This window comes from Accipiter gentilis, chromosome 19, assembly GCF_929443795.1.
Source record: "Accipiter gentilis chromosome 19, bAccGen1.1, whole genome shotgun sequence".
NCBI lineage: Eukaryota > Metazoa > Chordata > Aves > Accipitriformes > Accipitridae > Astur > Astur gentilis.
In genome coordinates, this window is record NC_064898.1 from 25802977 (window position 1) to 25826791 (window position 23815).

Consider the following 23815-nt stretch of genomic DNA (forward strand, 5'->3'; position numbering starts at 1 on the left):
TGTTTATTTCTAGAAATTTGTACAAAAATTGATACTCCATAATACAATAGTCTATCAAATATGACAGATGAACATTTGTCTTTAGAGGCAAGATTCCAGGAATGTGAAGTACCATCATCTTGCATGGAAGAAAGGCACATTTCGAGCTCAAAATACACTCAACTGAACTGTTGAAAAGGCAGATCAGACATGCAAGTAGTGCAATGTTTCAGGTTTACACAAAAACACGTTGTACTCCGAAGAAATCTCACTACAAGCAGTGTTAACATCCACGTAAACATTTTATAAACACTTTAAAAAGTCACTCACTTTAGATCCTATATGTGGAAAGGCTACTCCTTTACATTCACTGGATGGAATATTTAAAAGCCATCTCTGGGCAGAAGTTACTCCTAGCTTTCCCCAAATGCTTTTGGGATCCAAAACACTTGGATGAATAGTCCCACTGCATTTACCCCTACTGGCTACCCTAAGGGTCTGCAACACTGGGGCCACACGATTGCACCATCCTACCGCTCCTAGAACTTGTCCTTGGAGTTTCGTGGCTATGAAGGAGTCCCATATTTCCAGCTACATGCCTCTGTGCAAGCAGCACCTGGGACAGACCTGCTTCTAAACTGACATTCAAAATACAAGTGGTGAAATTACAGCCACTAAAGTATCCACCACACTGTACGGATTGAGGTCCACCAGACTCATACCCTTTGGTTTCCTGGACTGCACACAGGAGGTGCCACACCAGGGGATTTGGCAGCCTGCTTGTGCTTTCAGAAGGGGCTTTTCCAAAGCAGAAATGCCCTTGTGCTATGTAAGCATGTCTCAACATGGCTCTCGTGCAACATGCCTGTATTACTGCTGTCCCAGTCAAGCCAACCGGCTGCTTTTTTGACTGAAAACCAGATGGATCCTACTCTCCCAAAATAGCTTGTGCTAGTGGGTACAGTAGCTGTAGGAATGCTTCTAATCCAACAGCATTGTATAGCAGATTACAAAGGCAATCATTTCCCCCATCCAAATCCTCACAGCAATGGGGAGTTGTGCTTTTTTGGATAGAAAGACATTTGTAACATGATTTATCCAAAGTAAAGCCTTTTTTTTATTTTTAAAAAGTGGTCTAGCAATACTTCAAACACTTTCTGTGAAAGACACATACACCCACACATGCTTTCAAGTACACGATGACAGCTTGGACTCCTGGAGAAGATGTGTTGATTGTGAGAGAAGGAGATGCTGCTAAGTCAGTCCCTTCAGTTGACTTCCAAGACTTCAGTCTCTGGCAGGCCAAATTTACTCTTATACTTGTCAAATAGTTTGATCAGGGAGTCCACATATATGCTGTGGTAGAAGTCCACTTCCCTCTGGGATGGGTTATCGATTTTGGGAATGGTGATGGGCTCCCCAACTGATAAAAAAGGGAAAGATCCACATGTTAGGTTGAATGCTCTGTACAGCCTGGAGATTTGTCCTCTGTGGCCACAGCTATGCTAGTTCAGCACGTCCACCCTGGCATAGCATGGCTTGCCATTATAGCAGGGCTTTGCCCAATTCCTCCCAATTTTGCTAGGCTCTGAAGCACAGCTGTCCCACTACCAGGATCCTCACTGCACCTGCAGTGGTACCAAGGGCAGACATGCTGGTTTAGCTACACAAATTCCAGCAGCGCAGAGACTCTACTGCACAAGGTGGTTGTGAGGTTCCCACTTGCTTCTGTTTACAGCAGAGTGATAAATCCCTCCTCAATTAACAGGAACCAAGACTAAAAGCTGTGGTTCTTGTGTGTTCCCCTATACATACCACAAAAGCAAAAAAAGCCCTTTTTTTTTCCCCTCTCCCCCAAAGCTTTGCTGCTTTGGGTTGGAAGACTCAGTGGCAAATTTTAGGGTTGGCTTTAAGACTCAGCTATCAGACAGCATCACGCTGCTAGTCCTAGGAGTGTGGAGGGGACAGGCTGCTTCTAACACTAGCCATCCAAGACCAGAGAAGGTAGCAGCTATAGCATTTTTTCCCCAAAAGAGCTCACTTGCAAAACTGTCTGGCAGTAGAGCATGATGGAAGGCTTGTAGCCTCTGGAAACTCTTCTCACTCATTCTCAGCTGTGCTGGAAGGTTTTATATAGAAGGGAAACCAGAGTTTTATAGTCAAGACTCCAAGACTAAGCTAGAGTAGGGGTATGGCATAGACTCAGGTACGCTACCACCTAGAGAAGCACATAGCATGTTTATACCAAGACCTTACCAACAGTAGTGATGGGCTTGGAGTAAGGTAATAATCCCCAGGTGTTGGAGGAGAAGAGGCCACGGCCATGAAAGATGCATGGAGCAAAGCCAATGTGCTTCTGAAACTTCTTCTGAACCCATCTTCCCCAGGAACCCTCCTCAAAGATCACCTGCTTGTACACTTCATTCTCCCCAAAGGAGTAGACAGGAACCAAGTCCGCACTAGAAAGATGGAAAGATGTTAGGAACCCACACCCTGGTCTGCAGTCAATACTACAGGACCACACTCACTGCTGTGTACTCTTTCAGGCTGCACATCTGCAGATTTTATCAGCCAGAGCTTTGTTTGCAGCACAAGGTACTGACATAAGTCAGCCAGACATGACATGGTATAGTAGCTATACCGTTAAGGCATGCAAGAGAATTGTACTGGCAATGGGCCCGTGAAACACTACCCAGTCAGGCATTGAATATCCTTCCATATATTCTCGTCTCTGATTTTTGATGGACATCCCGTTTCAGACACATGGGATCCCTGGAGACAACAGGTGCTGCACAGGTGATGCCCTGTGCAGGTTACTGACACCTCCTTCTCCTTCACCTTGGAAGCCTCCTGCTGTCCCAGGCATCTCCCTACCCTGTCCTCCATGCAGGGGCAGAAGCCAGAGGACAGGCTCATGTGTCTGATGCCCTGGGCATACATCCACACAACACAGCAAGAGTGCAGAATGCAGAATCCATCCAAGACATCAGCTGCTTCAGGGGATGAGAGCACCTTTCACATGCTAGCAGTACCGCTCTAGCATCAAGGTTGCCTCTTACCCGTGCCGTAGAGCCAATTTCACAAATCCTTTCCGGTTTTTCAGCGTCACAGAGTTCTTCCCTGGGGTGCAGTTCAGGGACTCTGCTGCCCCTCCGACCACGATGATGATGGCATTGCCACTGCCGTTCTTGGACAAGATGTAGTCTATGCTGTCACGGTTCACAGGACATATACCTGCATATCCAGGAGACACAAAAGGATCAAGCTGCAATATTAAGATGATCCTGAAGACACCAGCCATACTTAGAGCAAAAAGGTTTTGCCTTGGTTGCACATTGAATTGTCCAGCTTCCCTGTGGTCATAGAGGGTTGGGTGTATTTTCAGGCAACCTGTTCCTCAACTAAACAAGCAGTTAATAGACCTAGCCAGCACTAGCCTTGGTCTTAAACTCCACCAACACTAGCTCAAAGAGTTGCCCTTAACACAAAAGGCTTCAGCAAGGATTTTCTTCTGTGCTTAGGGATGCCAAAGGCAATTGTTTAAGACATCCTCCCTCCAAGTAAAGGTTGCAGTAGAAGCTGGTTTATCCTTAGGGAAGGAAAGCAAAGCAGTTGTTTTGAGGGATGAGAGTCTGAATTTGACCAGTTCCTCAGCAAAACCAAGTAGTAGAACAGGTCTTCCTTCAAGAGGATGCGTTAGTGATACAAAAAGAATAAACAGACAAGCCTTTGAGACAGATCTATTATGAATTAATTAAAAAAAATATTTTTCTGAAATAACAGCAAGCCCTTGCATGGCGAGAGCACAATCCTTTGCTGTCCTGGGAAGGAAGAGATGTATAGGACAGAGTGCTCAGTGTCTGGGAAGGTCTTTCCCTCTATCCCACAATGGAAGGGACAGGACTGCACTACCAGTGACAGCACTTCAGGCTTTAGAAAGCAATCCTTGCCCTAAAGCACCAATCCCCACTCCAGGGATCTTGCCATTCAGCCCAATGAAAGAGGGTACCTTTAATTTCTACTCTGTTGCTTTAAAAATGCCAAGAAGTTTGATTCTCTACTCCTGACACTCATGCTTTTATCCTACAGTTATTGTCAGAGCTTGCTCATGCCTCACATTTTCAGCCAGGATAAGCCAAGGATAAGTGCGATGCCATCATTTACATTCCCATCCACATAACACGTCTGAGCTGTGTTGAGTACTTAAGGTCACCGCACTAGGAAGGGCAGTATTACACCATTTAATTTTAGAAGCTGATTCTGCACATCTCATGGTAGTCATCACTTGAACCAAGAACTAAATGATGAATGAGTCCTGTGGAATTATACAGGGCAAGGTCTGCAAGCCTTCATGTGTATCTGGGCATCAAGGTCACCACCTAATCCCAGCTCCAGACCACAAGGGAGCAGACCTCACCGAGACAGATCAGCTAGATTTGAAGATGAAAAACTAATTTCTTTCAGCACAGCTACATCTCTCTCTGACCATGTTTCCTTTGAAAGGCTCAGGCTATGCTTGCTGCTCCATAGGACAGCCAGAAGCCTTCATACTTCTCCCATTCTCCACACCAAGGCTCACACTGCCTACACAGCCCTGGCTAACAGAGCAGCACAGATTTATGCTCAGCCATTTCACACTTGTCAGCAGAAGGAGATTACGCCTGCTCACAGCGCTGAGCATTGAAATCCTTCCTCCAGGAAATGCAACGAGACACGCAGACAAGTGGCAATTGCTGAATGGTGCTCTTCAGCACATTTACAAAGTATATGGGATTTTCTGGCCATCTCCTCATGCCTTACAGCGTCCCTGCTGTAGCTCTATCTCTAGTAGGCTATAAAATGTTGGTTTATAACCAACTGATGCATATTACAAATAAGTATGTGTATTGGCACAGTAATATTTGTTAGGATTTCACTTGAAGTGGTTGGTTCATCCACAAAACAAAGGATTGAGGGAACAATCAGCACTTCCCAAGTGATGGTAAAGCCTTTGTAGTGACACCCTTAAGTTCTTGTACAGGAAAGTGAAGACAAATTATGGCTTTCAGAGAGTTAACTTTGCCCAAGAGATTACACCTATAGTCTTGCTTAAATCCTAAGTACAGAGAAGCAGAATTTCCCACTGATTTAACTGTAATGCTTGGGGATAGCCAAGCCAGCCCTGTCAGCAATGATGTTGCTAATGTCTACTCCCATCTTCCTTCCAAAAAGGAGGAAAGCAGCTCTGGCTGGCCACAGGATTTGTCTACCAGTCATCTTGAACAGACCACACGTGTTTGTGGTTTTTTTTTTTTTAAATACAGAAAGGCTGATGCTGTGCGGAAGCTTCAGCAACATATGACCCAAGTTTACAGACATGATAGACTGGAAAGCAGATCCCAACTTCTCATGCACTGCTGTCCTGTGGAATTCCGAAATTATGGTAATTCTGGACTTCACACAGCAACTTCCCTCCGTGCAGAAAGTTAGAAACCAGCTTGAGATACTGCCCTTCCTAGGCAGGGACAAACACCTTTTCTGTTCCAGATCCAGTTACTTTTCCTTTCCCTCACTGAATTAAAGCAGTAATCATGGAAACAGTCAAACCTACCAAGTTAGAGCCAAGCACAGCTACTTCTATACTCTCCCCAGCCACAAGTCAAGACTCAGCCAAAATACTGTATTAAGATACCTGTTTTAAAGTCAGTTATTGGCAAGTCTGTCCAAGGAACAGCAAACAGGGTACTGGATTGTTCAATTCATGGTCTTTAAATGTTAATGCCTCATGTCTACCTAACCAACAGGCATCCTCACTCTGAAAAGGAAGCTCAGACCATGCAAGAACACCATTTCTTTAGACTGTCAACACTGCTTCCTCTGCCCAGTCATAACCTACAAGCCCTCCATCATTAAAATACCAGAATCCATTACAGCAGACCTATTAATGTCATTCAGCAAACTTATATCACTGCCTAATCCCTATGACCCATCTATAGGAATATATTCAGGGAAGGGACTCTTCTGAACAGCTGAAACCATGCAATACCCCAGACCCTTTACTCCTAGCAGGCACCTAAAAACGTGGTTGGATGAAGAGGGCATCTATCACCACCTTAAGATCTAGATGCGCGACAGCTCATGTGGTAGCGACCCCAGAAGCAGATCTAGCCATGGTATTCACATCTCAAAGGCTAATGAATACTTTATATTTTCAGTCAGTGCAACTTCTCCATCTACCAGTACCTCCTAATGATAACTAGGACAACTTGCTTCCACGTCTCCATCTTCCACACCCACGACTAAAGATGCCAGAGATCTTTACTATGCCTTTGGACAAGAGCATCCTTGAGTTAAGGATGAATGCGGTGGAGCAGCAGCCCTCACAGCCCAAGCTAGTCCCATTTATTCACAGCTTCCTCTTGACAGCTATATGAAAGGAGTGTTTGTGTGAGGCTACCAGAAAGAATTGGTTATGTGAGCCTCTGCCACAACTTTTCACTTAAAAGAGGGGAAGACAGCTCAGAGGCAAGGGCATCAGTAGAAGGAACACAGTGCACTTGCACTTACCACCAGACATTAAGTAGTCCCTCAAAATTGGCATCCTGAAGTTCCCAGCCAGGGTAGCAAGGTATGGTCGGATCCCAGGGAATTTCTGGCCAACACCTGTGGCCTCTGTGCTGAAGTTGCAAAAGGCACCCAAGCCCATGATGCCATGTGGATGGTACCCAAAAATGTAATTCCTGGTGGTCAGCAGATTGTGGGTTTTAACCAGCTAGGAAAGAAAAGAGTGAGCTCACATGAAGACAGACATTTTCTGGTAATAAGGAAAAAAAAAGAAATGGAGAAAAGAGTCAAAGTATCCAGTTTTGTCTCTCTTCCTACCAGGGAGAACAGCCTAAGAGCTGGCATAGGGGCTATCCTGGATTTCAGAGGTAAGAGCAGCCACTCGGACTTCAGTTCCCCAAGCAGAGGGAGCAGAATAAACAGGCTGCTTTTAGACACAAAAAGACCACCAGTCAAGTAGGAATAGGGGTTGGGTTGCAGTAGCCTGTGCCCTTTGTTTCTTTACTCCTCCCAAAGGTATTCTTGCAAGCCTCTTGCCTGAACCAACCAAGTTCTTCATGGCCCTGTAACCACAACTACACCTCCTTCCAGGCCCTCTCTCAGCACATTAGTGGCTCACATCCCAGTATGAGGTGGGGAAAAAAAATAAAAAATCAGTGTCCCATAACAGAAGCAAGTTTGCTTAAAACCTGAAAAAAAGACCCAACCACTTAATATGCCTGCTGGCCACCCTCCAAGAGAGAAAACATAGAGAAGGGTGGTTTACCATTGGAAGCTATCCCTCATTTCGAGAGGTTTTGCTCCAGCCTACGTGCCAACACACCAACAACACACCTCAAGCCGTCCACAGCAGTGCTCCGATTTCTGCAGTACATGCTCCAGGAGCAGCGATTGTATTGGTTTGGGGTTGTGCAATATTCCTAACCATTTACTCACCTGTTTGCACAGCATGGACACTCCAAAGCTGTCTTAGCCATGCACAGCACAACCCATGCTCTGGTACCACTACTGCCAGAGGATTTTTTTTTTGAGGTTAGAAGTAGCAGCAGTATCCCATGCACCAGAGCATCTTCCCCTGGCAGTACACAAGCGGTCTGAGTAAGCATACAACAGGACTGCTGCATCACCCTTCAGAAGCAGGGATCAAACTTAAGTTTTTTTCAGGCTGCAATGGTGCCAGTTTTTGCTGACTGCAACACCCCAGCAGCTTTCAGACTGGGACAGGACCTACAAGCCCCAGTTGCCCGTTACAGAACGAGGTGCTAAACACCTGCACCCCATCCCTCAGATTGTATGTACAAACGTCACTCTGTCAGCTCCTATAGGAAAAAGCGCAGATTTCCGAGACGTCACATCAGCATTACATACCCCGCTGTCTCGGCCAAGAAGCGCTTTGGCAGTAAGCAACCAAGTCCATTTTGTTGAATCATGCTACAGGGACCTGAAGTGCCATTGCGACACACCGAAGCAGCGTGCCCAGAAATTTGATTCCCTCCTCCCCACGTTCCCAACCGTGTCCCTAGACAAGGCTACAGCTATTTAAGACAGCAGCTGCAATACAGGCATGACAGCAGCGGGTTGAGAAGTCAACTACCCCTCTCCACGCTTCCCTCTGGCTTTGAGGTCATGTAGGGCTCCGGGAAGTGTGTTGCAGCAGCTCTGTAGACCCCCATGGCCTGTGTCACATCACATCAACTTTTCTTTCTTCCCTTTCCCTTCTTGCCCAGTTAGTAGATGACTTTGCTTTCACTCCCCAGGGTGGGAAGGCTGTCCCTTGACCAGTTAGGAGAAACAGGGCTTCCAGACTAGACTGGAAACCACCCTTCGGGAAAGACCAGAGGGGGGGAAAAAAAAAAGCGATGATGTTGTAAGGATCCCCTCCATCTGTCAGTTCTTGCTCAGCTGTGGGAGAGACTCAAGGGCTGGTGGCTACAGACACACATGGCTTGGTTGAACCAGGTTCGTCCTTGTCGCTCTGGAGCACGAGGCATTTGTGAGCTGAGCTTGGCAGAGCCACACATCTGCTCTCATGCAGAAGACATGCTGTTCTCCTATTACCAGCCATGGCAAGCACCCTGCTCCAGCCCCTCCACCGCGTGCAAGGACCCCCAGTTCCCAGTGGAGCCCATTGCTTACATAGTTTGTATGAGCCCCAGCCAAGCTGCAGCCTCACCACGCTGTTTGCTTTCCAAGACCCCCTGTTAGAGGGGCACAGGGTTGGTGATACCCACCACGCTCACCCACACCACTTATAGAATCATAGAATTGGTGCAGGAGCAAAGCAAGGGGTATGTAGGAAACCAACCCACCGGCACACCCCACGCATGGCAAGGCAGGAGGAGAATATCTGAGCAGCACTGGACACTCAATGAGAATCAAATGCTCACAACAGGGATTTACAGGTCTGAGGGTCAGCCTGACATTCATACATGTCTGCTTTTCCCCAGTTTGTCCCACAACAGATGGGTTCACGGAAGGTGAACACGTCTTCCTCCACCCAAGTCAAGCCAGGGCAACCAAAGACTCCCAGGCATCAGAGAAGTTTGTGCACTTATCTGCAAGCGGTGCAGAGATAAACTCAGCCCGGGGTCTGACCTGCCAACACCAAAGGGAGAGCCTTCACATCTCCCTAAATTTAGTCTAGGAACAAGACTTTTTGAATCACTGTAATCACTTAGTTCTAGTCTCAAGCAAGACTGAAGCTTTCCTTAGGAGGCTGATCATTCACTACTAGTTTTACTTGCTCCTTTCCCCTTACAAGCAAACACTGAGCTGCTAGGCTGCCTTGTCAGGTCAGCCTAAAGAATTGCTGTAGCTGTCATTTGACAACATTTTTGCGACTCTGTTCTGAACCTCCAACAGGTTTTTCCATTTGCCTTCAAAGTCTTCTCCAGTCCCACACAACCCTCAGCTCCTTGAAGCCTCGGTGCTCCCACGATGGGACGGAGGCAGCACATCCTTGCTGCATCCCAGCCAGGCGATTACAGTGCTGGGACTGAAGCTGGACCTTCACCCCGCTGCACTAACATGCCTGTTCCCACCTGCTATCCAAGACCAAATCTGTTTCAGTGGGAGCAAAGGTCCATCCATCTGCTCTAGTAATAACAGATTTCTTTAAACAGATCTAAGCCTGCTTACAGAAGCAATAAAGCAGTGCAATTATGCTAAAAAAAAAGTGTTAATATTTGAGTGCTAGATACACCCAGAGAACACTATTGCCAATTTTATTTGTAGGAACAGGATGAGCAAGTAGCGCATTCAAGTGAGGAGAAAGGGGACTGCAGAGACACTGCTGCTCAGCACCAGGAGCCAGCAAAGAGCAGGATGAAAACAAGTGATCTAAGCGGGTGCTCAGCCCACCTGCAAGCTGAGCAGCACAGTCACCACAGAAGCATGCAGAAAGCAAAAAGTTAAGAGCTCATCCTGCAGGATCCAAGCAGCAGTAGTGAGCATATAAGCTTGCAAAACAACCAATTGCAATTACCTGCATCACATCCACCAGCACTATGGAAGAAAGGAGCTCACCTTCCCAGCCATGCAGGCCAGGACCTGAAGAAGACTCCAGGCTCTCAATATCACCACTACACTACAACACACATAGGAAGCAAAAGCCTCCATTTCCACTCTAAGTCATCTACAACAACAACTAAGAAGCTTTGCCAGGAAGCCAGCCAAGCCACAGAACACAAGACAAATACTGCAAAAAAGGTCACTGTCTTGCACCAGCCCCTGCTCTGGCACACTGCTGACTCTCCCATCTCAGCAGGAGACCGAGAAGGTCTCAGAGCACACACCTGAAACACTCACCGCTTGACAAAGGTGAGCCAGAGGTCTGCAGCCCTCGCTATCTGAAGTGCTATTGCCTACAGAGATAAGCGGTAGCTCTGCTCACATACTCAAGCGATGGCTTCTTTACCTAAACAAGACCTTTAGATCGTGGCACTCCCAACGTGACATCCTCAGATCGGCAGGACGCGTTTGGAGACTGCTGGGACCTTGCCAGCCCCTGCAGCAGCAGGGTTGAGCCCAGCCAGGCACACAGCACCATGCTCACACCTGCAAGAGCTCAGGCTTTACATAGCAGTTCAGCACCAGGATTTAGCTCACTGGAAGCTTCCTCAGCTGCTTCATGCACTGCTTAGCTTAAAGCACTATTTGCAAGGCCAGCCACTAAGCAGCAGACAAACTTAAGCTTCTAGTGCCCTAAAATAGCTTATTACTGTCAGAGCAGCTGTATGAAGCCCCAGTGAATGTAGACAATCTCTGCTCATGCTGAGGAATTGAGCCAGATTCAGTCTGGTTCCTAAATCTACCTAGTATTACAAAATATGACCTGGTATCTCCAGATACAAGTACGATAGTCCTATTGCTGTTTCAGGGTGGGAGGCACTGCTGACTCAGGCAGAGACCAAGCCTAATCAGCATAAATATCAGAGCAGAGCCTGCTTTTTCAGAGTAACTGCATGAGAAGCAAGCCTGATGCCAGCACATAGAGCCGTGGAGGGATGCAGCAGACCTAGCCACAAGTTCTAGCATACAGCTTCATCAGACATCGATACTGGTGGCGTTTCAGTCTGGCCAGATCCAGGCTGCATCCTCAAGATCGAGCTCACGCCAGCCAGGTACAAGGAAACCCTGGCCTTCAGATCTGCAGCCACTGAGGACATTAACTAAGAGGACTCCCTTTCCCAGGTTTTTGGTGCTACAGCTGTCACCCACTGGGAGCTGGGTCCCTATTCCTGGGGAGGTGGCCTTAGAGTTTTGGAAAAAAAAAATCTGCAATACTGCTTCCTATTTATTTGCGGAATAGGACATTAGCTCACATTTTAGTCTTAATGCAGGTGGTACTTGTGCTGATATGTATGCAGCTAGCACAGCTCTATGTGCAGAGCTTGCAGAAGCTGTGTTTAGCATTACACGTGCCACTGGTGAGATTGTCACTGGTGTGATCCGTCCTCGCGGTGCTCAGTGGACACATGACACACGATGAGGTGCAGCAGATGACTGCCCCAACAAACCACAAGCCAGGGAGAGAAACCAAGCCCTGCTAAGCCATTACACAGACAGTTCAGGATCCAGTCAAGGTGAATTTTGCAGACAGAAGATTTAAACAAGTGATCCTCTCTACACCAGCCTCCCTCTTGACTGAAGACAGGTAAATAGTTTATCCAAGGAGTTCCCACGGTCTTAGCAAGTCCAAGCCAAAGCCATTCTGGTGGTTGGTAGCACTCCTTACAAGAGGTAAGATTCATGGTTCATCCTGTAAGATCAGTCCCATAATTGGAGACAACCACCTCTAACACCTCCCAGCCCCATGATCCCTGCAGCAGCTTTTAACAACCATGCAGCCAGCTGGCTCTTCCCCCATAGCAGGTGCAGGAGTTATCCCACAGCTGTCAGCCCTCATGTTCTGCACTTTGCATACCAGTTACCAGTGGGCTTTGCAAACTTTGCACAACTCTACCCCCTCAGTGACAGTGGAATTACAGCCATAAGGGGTTCCTGGGAATGGACTGCACGAACTAGTAGGTATTTACCTAAAACCAGCAGAGCAGTTCAGTTTATTTACCCGATCTCATCTCTAAACCTACTTGAACAACCCAACTGTTTGAAACTTCTAATATCTGCAGTAGATCTGACCCGCATGGCTGGTGCAGAGCATGTTTCCATGAGGACAGGGGCTAAATATGCCATCAAAGGAGCGGTGAAACCAGGGGACCAGTCGTTACTGATGACCCTTTTGAATCTATTCTTTACTTTCTCCCCAAGGAGAAACTAGCCCATTTCAGCCTTCAGCAATATCCAGAAGGCAGTTTGTTGCAGTACTGAGGACTTTGTGCTAGAAGACAACACATTTAAGACCCATCTTCAACACTAGAGCATGCTCTGTTCTCCATTAGCTACAAGACCCAGGTCAACCAGCCACTTGCAGCCTGTGCTGTTGTAGTCTATTTTTCCATGCATGCCTACACTTGCCACAAATTACCTGTTAACAGCAGCAAGAGTGTCGCAATAGGTTTGTTCCCCAGCAGCATGTTCAGGCACCCTGGGAGTTTGAGTGACTTTGCAAAGGAGGAATCCAGTCTATGCCACTTCAGCTTCCTGCTGGAATTGGATTCTCTACTGCCTTCTGAGGCTGGACTCTCTTCAGAATGAGTAGCTCATCAGAAGCCATGGCAAGGTCCCTCCCTTTTGCTCAGGCTGAGTAAGACTTGCCAACAGCCTTACCTAATAGCCCTTTCAGCCCTGTGTCCTTCCAAAGAGGATCAAGTTCCCTCCTGGCTGAATTTGGCCCCTGCTCCCTTCCAACTCCTTTAGCTAATTCTGCAGTCCCCAGAGCAGACTGGCAGCCCTGTCCTCTGCAACACATCTGAATAAGCAGGGAAAATACAAGCAGAAGGTGAGCAAGTTACAAGCTGGAGAACTGGAGCTACTTCCACTGCTGGAAACCCCCCTTCTCCAAAGCAGTGAGACTTCAGAGCCGATTTCACTGCTCCCTATGAAGTGGCAGAGCTTTTGGTGCACAGGGTTCCCAGCTATTCTTAACCAATACACTGCTGCCCTAGGGTATAACTGGAAAACAGACCAAAACTGAGCTGGATTTACAAGAGGGGAACAGAGGGAGAGCTAGGCACAACACAGGATTGCTGGAGCACAGAACAGAAGTTGGAGAGATGAACAGCCAGCCTTACTGCTACAGGGCAGATTGCCTCAAGAAGTCTGGTGATACGACCATCAGAAGCAGCAGCTTCTACAAATCATGATCACTGGTGATGCATTTTGGATTTTATAATCACAGCTGCTCCAAGCTGTAGTATGGCAAGGGTAAGTGAGCCATGTCCTGCTTACAGTTCAGCCTCTTGGATAGACTAGTGTAGGTACAACATCATCTCCACAGGGGTTATTACAATTCGGTCTAAACCAGTTAAGTCCCAATGCATAGAGTTAAACTGTTACTTACTCTTATTGGAAAATAATCCCTGAAGTACCTCCATATAGCCCAGTTTCTCACCCATTGGGATCTTCTTCCACCTGAAGAGGGAAAAAAAAATAATCATGTTTTTAAAGCTCTTTCCACATGGGTGCCCACCAGGAAGCCTAGAACACTCCATATAGTCTGCTGTCTCTAAAGGAATGAAATTGCTGATTTCTTCAAGTGAGACACCTGCCTCTTTCACTAAAGTCAGGTGAAACCAGCCTTGCAGGGGACTTCAGGGCACTTCCAGCTAATTAAGGCCTGACTACAAATTCTGGGTAGGATGTGACTTGATAATCTCTTGTCGTTGGGCCACAAACAATTCAAGCTAGAAACAACTCACTGTTAACCTCAGATTCATCCTTTGGGAAAGGCCAAGATTCTGGAGGATTTCAGTGGTCTTGAACCAATGGAGAATTGTGCTAATCTGGCTATGAAAGGAGTTGCCATCAAAGCTTGTTGTCATTGCTGTAGTGGGTTCTCAGAGCTGGTTTCTACAGGGTATTCTCTGAAATAGTCTTCTGCTTTATTTGCAGCAACACTGACTCCATAGGGGAGCCACATCTTAATAGTCACACCATAATCTGAACCTTGGAAGAGCTGGAGAGGACAGCAAGATCTTGAATCTTTACACAGATCTTTCTGACCTACAGGAAGAACCTAAGCCTTATAAATATGTTGCTGAAAGCCAGCAATGGCATGATATTAGTGAATGTGATCTTGTATTACTTTCAGCATCAACAAAACCTGCAGTCACTGCTTATGCTGAGGGCTGACATTTGTATGCTTCACTGAATAATACTTTTGGTCAGCAATTCAGCCAAGTCCCATTAAGAAGGGAAGTCGCCCATTACAAGGAAGTACTTTTTTGTCCAAATATGAGGACAGGGACACTTAAACAGCAAGGATTTATTCTGCAATATTTACCTTTCTTTGGTGTATTCCAGTCAAATACCAGCCAGGCTAAATATAGAGCAGCAATCGCCCAGCAATCTGTGCACAGTATGTACATGAGGATTAAAGTGCAAGCAACACCTGGATAGGTCCAAGAAAGAGAAGAAAACAAGGTTGCATCAGGTTTTGGTCTGCATTTACACTTGCATTAAGAGCCCCTTGCCTTTTGACCCTTCTATACTGAAGTCTTAGTCTCAATCTGATGTCATTAATCCTCAATCAAATCGGATTTAGCTAAAAACCCCTTATGTAGGACTGAGACAGCTTCCTCTAAAGCTACCCGCTTTGAAGTACCTCAACCTTCCCTTCATGGTTTTCTTCTAGACTACCTCCAGGCAGGGCAGCTGCTTCACTGGGCAAGAGCAAGACTTTATGAGCATCGAGATTTCTTTGTGGCCCGCACCAAGGGGGTTTCTTCCACAGCTACACAAGTCTTCCACACATTACGCCAGCTCTATGCCAGCCACCCCACCAGGGTGCCAGAGATCCCACTCACAAGCGATGTTGCCATTTTAGCACAAACTAAATCGGGCAGGAACAGCGAGACTTGCTTGACTGGCTGAAATGGGCATCTTTCTCCAGTTTACTTATCAACAATACTATGGAGAAGAGCAGCCCGAGGCTTCACGTAACAGAAGTACCCAGAGACAGTCTTTACTATTTCACTGGTTTAACACAAACACTTCTTGCCCATCTCTGGTACCTCTTGGAAGGAGGCCAAGCCAAGAGGAAGGCGCTCCTGTTGCAGTCAGTTGCATCAGTTACCAGTTGGCTTCTAAGAAATTTCTTCTCTGTGGGCATTCCCATGGGTGAGTCAGGTAAGAGATTTCCAATTGCTTCAGTCTTATTTGTATGGTAGACACAGACATGAGCTAAACATCAATAGGTCTTTCCATAACTCCTGTGTTTTGCTAGAGCCAGGTAAAGTCATTTATTGCCAAAATATCAAAGTATGCAAGTGTGCTTTACAATAGCCACACACCCCAGGAACTGTCCTGCTGCAATGCACATCCAGTAATTAATGCTTATATAAAAGTTAAAATTTTTGCTTTAAAATTCTTCCAGAATTAAGGCAAAAAAGTTTTGCTTTAGACCAAAGGGTGTTACTTACCCATGATAAGGAAAGTGAGAACCCATTGCAGCACAGAGATGATCTGGAGTTGTTTCTCTACTTTGGATTTAGATAGCCAAAACAAATCCTGCAGAGCAGAAAGAATGCTCGATCCTGTGCCTAAGAAAAAAGAAATAAAGTTACATTTGCACACTGAGCAAAGATAACAATATTTTCCTTTCAAACAGGAGGTTTTAAAACCAATGTTCATGCGGTTTGCTTTTAGAGCAAGGCTTGCCAAAGGCTAATATTTCCCATGGAGTTTAAGCATCCTGGAAGGGGAAGGGTTGCCATCCGCAAACATCCAGCTGCTTTGGGGATACTGGAGGGGTTTAATGCGTAACATCAGTTCCCAGCTGAGCAAGCCTCTATTCACTTGACCATAGGAGTGCGGAGGACGTCAACACACAGCCCCAACACAAGCCCCCGCTTCAAACTGCCGGTTCCTGGAAGTGGTGGTTGATAAGAGGGAAACCCATGCGTTCACCCTAAGATAAAGATCAGGTGCCCCAAAGCGGAGGCAAGCACACATCAGGCTGTGGTCTGACCTGTTGCTCATCAGCCCTTCACCAGGTCTGTTGCACAACTCCTGCGTGCCGTGTTCAAGGAAAGCTCTGCACTCCAGCCTCACACAGCTCAAGGGCTGGTTGAGCAACACCTCGACCCGTGACCCCAAGGATCCGCAGCTCCAAGGGTAAGGAAAACTATCACAGTGTTTCTAAAGCAGTACATTGAGGACGGAAGGAATCAAAAGCCACTCTTTTAGAAGTTTAAGCTATTCAAGTGGGGAGAAAAACAAGTAAAAACTGAAGTGAAAGACTTGATTTCCATATGAGGAACCACCCACTGCAGTGTTTGCCGATATGCTCAACAACCTCCAGAAAGAAGCACTTAGAAGTGGGTTTTCCTTCAGTTCTCTTCGTTATTTTACAAGCACCATAGTAACTGGCTAAAATGCAAATCAAGCTGCTGGCCTATGAACAAACCAGGAGATGTGTTTACATATTTCCTTTTCTGTTTAAGGATCAGCCTGTTATTGGAAGGGATGTGATGCTGCTAAGCAGCTATTACATTGAATGGGTTCAGTCCTTGCTGTGGTTGGCAAGGCATGACACTGTTGGTGGTGATACCATAGCAAGTGCTCACACTTAGTCAAATGAACATGACTGAAAAGAGCTTCTTTGCTAGATACAGACAGGTACTAAAATTTTTGATAGTTTCTACAAAGACATTTTCACTGATGCATCCTTTAAATATGCGAAGCATCTCTGCAGTCTTTGCTAACTCCTGCCCTTTCTCATAGTCTAGTTCTGCACCTGCAGAATTGCTGTATTAGCTTTGCAGCTTCTTTGCTGACCCTTTTAAATGCCATTTAATGTTAAGCCTGCACGTGGTCCCTACACTGACAGCTATGTGCCTTCCTGAATGTTTTCTGCTAATAAAGGACAGCAGTGGGGAGCCATACCAGAGGCTGCAGTCTAAACCTAGAGCCAGCCCACCCAGCTCAGACCCTTGGCTCTGCTTGGTCTACGTTGAACGAACAATCCTAGCAATGGGTTGGGCATTAACTACCCCGAGCAGACCAAGTTTTGGTCAAGGATAGATCATGTCACTGCAACTGCCGGTGAACTGAAGCCTACAGCACTAATCCAGTCTGAGGCAGCAGCTAGAGTTGAAGGCTGTCCTTTACAAGCTAACGTAGTACAGTATTAAGAGTGAATTCAATAAGTATCTCTCCCATTTCTTGGATGAGACAGGAGAGTGTGTTGAGTTAAACTGTCACCATGCACTGATTTGCAACACTGGAGTACCTAAGCAGGAAGACTCAGAAATCCAATGCTGCAGCTCTTCACATTTGGCAGTAAATCCCCAAATTTGGGGTGAGTGATAACCTCCACCCCATTTTTGACAAAGTCAGAGTCACCTGTCCAAGGGTAAGAGAAACCTGTCATTCCTGGTGAGGGGCCACTGCCACGAGGCAGCCTCCACCACAGCTCTAGGAACTTGCTGTCCCAAAAACCTGGTTTATAAAATTGCACATGGACAGACCTCATGTGCTCTGAGGACTGCTAGATACTAGTTTAAAGGAAGCTTTTAGCAATAGTGGTGTTACTGGCCATATCCCTCTGTCCTCAAAATAAGCCAAAAGTCTTACAGATGATTTGTGATCTGTAATAAAAGCCCAGCCCCATGTAATTTATCCTTCCAGCACCTGCACTTACACTACCAAAACATCTTTGGATTGATGAATTCAACACTCCAGCCTTGGATCAGCTAGATCCCTATCCTCTTCCCCCAAAGAGAACAACTGTTTATCCCTCCAGATGAGAATTTGTACTTCAGCATTTTCTAGATGCTTTCACAAATTGTAGGCATTGCTAGCCCTGTAAATAGACCAGTATTGGGTAGCGCAAGTCAACCCGTCAACTTGTTTCCCGAACCACATTAAGCTTTTTGTGGCGGCGTTCAACTCTAGCAGACAGAGGGAAGGCACAGGTTTGGCAGACAGGCAGCTGAGCACCTGCCCTTGGACAAGTGGTGTCCTGGGTCAGTTATTTGCTGAAAGCAAAAACATCCTTCACAGAGATCAAGATTCCCAACATCAGAAAAGCCAGTAGTTACCATGGACTGAATAATAGCAACATTTAATTCCCAGTTGAGGACATAAAAGAAGTCCAGTGGCAATGGGCAGGGGTGTCACCTGGCAAGTGCTTCTGCCTGTGCATGGTCTACCTTTGCACCAGCAACCTGCACGCTCCACATGGACCCAGTGCATCAACTGCAGGCTGGGCAATTACAGATTTTAGTGCCGAGACAGCCATTTCCAGCCAGTCCTGAGCTTGCTGTTCATCATGTCACACTTAACACTTTGTGCATTCAACCCTCCATGCAAGCCTTGCCTCCTTTCTCCTGCAGCCAGGAGGCATTTTGGGGAAGACCCTCCATGCTCTGGAGAACCAGGCTGGTTACTGGTGACACAGAGCAGAAGAGCTTTGACAAATCAACAGAAGTGTGTTTTTTTGGGGACTCAGCCAGAATAACCCAACACTGATAATTTGGGTTCAGTTCTTTAAAGAAAACCCTTCCTTTTAAGGGCTCACCTGTGGGCCCACGCCAAGCATCATTCACATATTAAAAACCCAAAGGAGAATTAAGCATAGGAAAGACAATTTCTCTAACTTTCAGGAAATACATTAGCCTAATAACCAAGTTTAATAAGGCCCATTAGACATACCTATGATTAATTTTGAGCCAAAGGACACCGTATACCCCAGCCTTTGGTATCCATTTGTATCAGTCTTTTCCCAAGGAAATATTCTGAATCTTGGAGAAACACAGACCTCCATCTTCTACTGCTGAAGACAGTTGCTTACGCTGTGCTGGCCACCCAGCACAGCCCCTGGAGTGTTTCCCAGGTCCCTGTTCCAGAACTGGACAGCCCGACTGTTTGGGGTCACAGCCTTAGCAACCCATGTCTACACAGTAGAGATCTTGGCAACAGCTTTCCTGGTCTCAGATGAGATCCCGAGCCCCTCAGCTCATGCCCTGGAGTATTGATGGGACGGTCGTTGGACCAAGCCACGCATGGCTCTCAAGGATGCTACTTGTCAAGACGGCCAGTGACTTCTCCAGGAGACCTTACTGCTGCTCAGTGACAGCAGCCATCTGCAACCTTCCAAGGAAGCTCAGTGACATTAGCCAGCTGTCCCCCAACTGTGGATGGGCTTACTACACTTTCATCATTTAATTCCAGCAACCATCAAATGCAGGAGATGCTCCGCAGAAGATCCTGGAGTCAATTCAGGCTTTGAGCAAGCACCCGACTCATGCCTGCAACACAGACTCAGCTAGGAACAGCATCTGGTACACTTCCAGCACAGTTTATTTCAGATAAAGTGCTCAAACACCATGATTTATCTAAGCAGGGAGGCAGAACCAAACGTCCCAGGAGTGGAAGTAAACAGAACTTCACACTCAGGCACCAGAAAACCCAATCAACAGCACTTAATTAAGAAACAGCCAAATACATTGGCTGAGAGGAAGTACAAGCGTTACAGATAGTTAAAAATACACCGAAAGCTTGTTAAAGCCAAGCTTCATCTGCTACCTTTTCAAGACAATTAGCATGTTAATTCTTGGCCAAGAATTATACTGCATCACACAGCTTTAGAGAAAACCAAATTAGATCCTCCAAAGCAGAAGGTGCAAATGGACATTTTGAGCTACATATTTGGCAGAGAAGCTGACACTGGAGGCGTAACAAAGCTAGATTAGATAAACAGACCAATATTAGGATACTTGTGAGCACCCAGCCTCCCATGCAAGAGCAGGAGTCTGCACAGCAAGCTGCTACATCAAACATGACATCTGTAAAAGCCCTTGAGCAACACAAGTTATTCTGTGTCTTGGGTTTACTCAGATGCCCCAGCTGCAGCGCACAAGCTCTCTCCACTTCCAGCTTTGTTAGTGGTACTAGATAGCGAATAATTTGTTAGAGAATAACGAATGACCAGTGTGGGGAGTAGTTATCCTGCCGCGTACACAGCTGTCTAGCAGTTTGCTCAAGCCCCAGGAGACTGCTCAATAATCCCATATTATCTGCAGTAAAGAATGCCTACAACTGGAGGTCAACAACAGAGTTAACAGGGACATGCGACAATTATTTCAGCCCCTTTAGAAAGGGGCTGGGCTTCTGCATAGCAAATAAACAAATCTGTTATGACATTTATCTCGCGTTAGATCTGCATTTACTCGCAGCACTGAACTTGGCCTTCAGTCTCGACAATCACAGCTGTATGCGGGTTAAAGTGATGTAATCATGCATATAGACCCACCTGCCCTAGACCAGCCAGCAGTTTTAGATTTAAGTCATAAAGACTTAATAGCTCTAGACAAGAGAAAGGGAACCATCCTACTACATCTCCTCAGTGTGTCCAGGAGAGGCATGTAGGAGCTCTATAAGAAGGGCTCGGTCACAAGCAAGTCCAGACCTCTACGTCCCAGGCGGTTTTGTCAAGAGGAGACAGCACAACAGAGCCAGCAGTGATGCTCTACTCCCAAAACAGGAGCCCCCAGGTCCCCTCCCCAAGGCAGAAGTGAGGTCTGCCAAACCTCAGGTGCAGCATAAGACTAACTCCAAGGTAAAGTTAAGCAAAACCATCTTCCTCACCCCAAACTTCTGTAAGAAGAAACAAGATTAGAAGAGATACTTCAGCAAAGGGCAGCCTTTAAATGCTCTGGTCACACCAGCATCCTTCCTCAGGAGAGTGGAGCACCTGGACAGCCTATGGCCAACGTGGGTCAGGTCAAGATGAGGAGATGACAACCCCTTCTACCCAAGCAAAGGCTCTCGAAGCATCATCCAACCCTAGGCATTGGTCCAAGGTCTGCTCTGATTTCTGCAATACTGGGTTGGTGTCCAGGAAAGTTCCCCTGCATACACGCAGGGATGGATAGAGAAGCAGATGCCTGCATCATATTTTTTTTTTTCCCCCCTCATTTTTAAATAGGATCAGACTTTCAGCCAAATTCACAAGCACTGGGACAAAGCCAGATGCCAGGCAAGCAAGATGACTGAAGGCCAAAGGACAGTATGAGCCATTCAGACTCTCACCCCACAAAAGTCAGCCCTTCGGACAGGCAAAACATTTGGAAAAGACGTTCAGGAAGGTAGAATAAAAAGTCTAGTGGGTTTGTTCTAAATACCCTATGTAGTGGGAGAAGTTACCTAACATGATCAAGCAGCACGTGAGGTCCTGTGCATGAACCGCTGCACCACATCGCCTCTGCCTGTCTTTGATCTGCAGGGTCCCACGTCATCATCCCCAAAGCCCAGCCCGAGTCTGAGCTCCTCTGGCAGGTACCTGGCTTTTGCTTTGAACAGGCAGGCTTTGAAGCTGGTCCTGCACTTCGTTGCCCGTGGCACGCTACGGAACTGGCAAGGGGTTGCGTTGGTGGATGCTGCAGTCACCAAGGCAACATCTCCCATCTTCCCAGGCAGAAGCACACGAAGAAATGAGTAACGAAGCACAAATATCACTGCAGGACCCCCACGAGGTGCCTCAGAGGAAAACTGACCTGAGGAGAGTTAAGACAGCTTTCCATCGCTAAGCAGGATTATCTAGAGATGAGGCCAATCACTGTCCCTAAACCACACTCCATTTTGAATTATGCACGTGTCCTAGATCCATCATCAGCACACCAGAGCCAACAAGGTGGCCACAGAGGTCTCGGGTCAGCCCTACATATTTTATAGGTCTCCTGAATGATTTATTCTCTGTACTTGCCTTGCAGTTCACTCCCAATTTAACAGCTCACATGCTGTTAATTCAAATGACCTCTCAACTCAAAACATCACTTGTCCTCAGCTAGTTGCATAAGCAAGCTAAGTTACTTTAAGGACCAGATCCGAGCATGGGAAACACACGCGGATCTCTTCTCCAATCGGTTCACAACTGATCCTACAGATCCATCTCGAATATCGGCAGGCACCACATCTTTCTGAGAGATGAGCACCAGCAGCTCCACGTGCAGGACTGGGCAGGGCACGGTGCAAAACCAAGAGCTTCGGGGTTAATTCCCCAGGTTCAGGTCCTCGTAGCTCTGGTAATGATTTACTTAACAACAAGCCATTTCACAGGTCTCTTCATCCCAGGAAGAGTTAGTATTTTGCTTTTTCAGGGTAGAAAGCCTTTTGCAACACAGACAGAATGATCCCTCAAGGACCCTCCACAGGGTAAACTGTCGTCCAAGCCATTTTCCTGCAAAGCCCCCACTATTTGCAAGTCCTGACCCTTCTCTAGGCAAGCACCCTTGCAGGAGGGGAACGGGGCTCTACCAAGCAAAATATTTAGACTTGTTGAATTTATTCCTGCAAGATCCCTAGAGCTACTTTTACAAGCACACAAGAGACCTCGTGGTTTGGGATTTCCCGTCCTGTCTTTCCAACATCTTTAACCTACACGTTTCAGCCTGCAGCAGGAAGCATTCAGCTCTGCAGCAGCTCTGCCCACGATGGGTATCAGTGACTGACACCCAACCTGCTCCTCTCGGCGAGGAAATGACTTACCAGCATGGAGGGTTGTAAAAGCAAACTTGACTCTCTACTTCCTAACACAAAAACCTTGCTTTCGCACTCAGTCTTCAACTCCCTATTATAAAGCAACAACAAATAGCAATGCTTTTTCTTCTCCCCTGTTGGTGTAGGTGGGGGGAGCACAGTATTACAAAACAAGACTGCAACAGTGAATTTTACCAGCCATGCAGCGTTGATAAAACTACTACAATTTCCTTCCTACCAGCACAAGGAGAGGGAAAAAAAAAAAAAAAAAAAAGGCTGATTTTTAAGCAAGAGCCACACAGCCGCATTTTGCCAGCGTGCGAACTCACTTCGAGAAACCAGAGCCGTTTGCAACAGCTTCGGGAAAGCAGCCTGACCCTCCAAGCTCGCTAAAAAAGCAAAACCAGCTCAGAGAGCTGTAATCCTCACCCCTAAGAAAAGCTGCAGCAGCCTCCCCGCCATTGCACATTGTTTCCCCCCCCCCCCTTAACCAACCGCTCCGGCAGGCGGGAGGAAAAAAAAGGGAATAGAATAGAATAAATAAAGCTGAGCTTTTTCGGTGCTCCTTCCACCCTCCCCTACGCCTTGTTGTCCCATCGGGATGCTGTTCCCCCACCTCAGCATCCTCCCAGCACCCATTCCTACATCCCCCCCCCCCCCCCAATCCTCCCTGGTACCTCGCAGCACCCCGGAGTAGGCAGCGATGATGGTCTTCATGGTGGGGGGCAGTGGGTGGGGGGATGCTCAGGTCCCAGCCATGGGATGGAGAAGGGCACCAGGCTTCCCCAACCCCGGTACAGCCGGCGAGTGGGAGAAGAACCGGCTGCGCATCCCTATATAGCCCAGGGAGGAGGAGGAGGAGGAGGAGGAGGAGGAGGGCGGGGAAGGGCGGGTCCAGGCAGGACGCCTGGGTCTGGGGAAGAGGGGGGGGAGAAAGCTCTTGGCCCCGGTGCTGCAGCTTGTTGCATGGGATGGGAATTTGGGGATGAGGAGGACAAAGCGAGGGGGGCACTCCTAGACCCTCTGCAAGGGGTTTTCCTCCCTGTTTTCCTTCTCTCCCACGGTAGGGTTGGGGGGAAATCTCCCCCCCCCCCCCCCTCCCCAAGCCCTCGTTAGCTGTGGGTGTTTTAAGATGGGGTGGTCCTCTTGGTTGAATGGTCTCCCAGTCCACTCTTGGCTGGTTTTAGCTTCT

At 47.1% G+C, this 23815-nt stretch overlaps 1 protein-coding gene across 1 annotated transcript; it reads right to left on the reverse strand.

Annotated features, from left to right (window-relative positions):
• Window positions 1–23427, reverse strand: DGAT2 (diacylglycerol O-acyltransferase 2). Its single transcript, XM_049822734.1, has 8 exons — window positions 23301–23427; window positions 15564–15683; window positions 14426–14533; window positions 13484–13554; window positions 6526–6730; window positions 3039–3213; window positions 2236–2438; window positions 1–1402 (listed from the first exon to the last, which is right to left on the reverse strand). The coding sequence occupies exons 1-8, from the start codon at window positions 23338–23340 to the stop codon at window positions 1248–1250; spliced, it is 1077 nt and encodes a 358-aa protein (XP_049678691.1). The 5' UTR covers window positions 23341–23427; the 3' UTR covers window positions 1–1247.
• Window positions 23428–23815: the final 388 nt, after the last annotated feature.

Coding starts and splice junctions, on each gene's coding strand:
- DGAT2 (XM_049822734.1), bottom strand. CDS start 23,340: ATGAAGACCATCATCGCTGCCTACTCCGGGGTGCTGCGAG. Junction 15,684..23,300: donor CTACTCCGGGGTGCTGCGAG/GTACCAGGGAGG, acceptor CTTTTTTCTTAG/GCACAGGATCGAGCATTCTT. Junction 14,534..15,563: donor TCTCACTTTCCTTATCATGG/GTAAGTAACACC, acceptor GGACCTATCCAG/GTGTTGCTTGCACTTTAATC.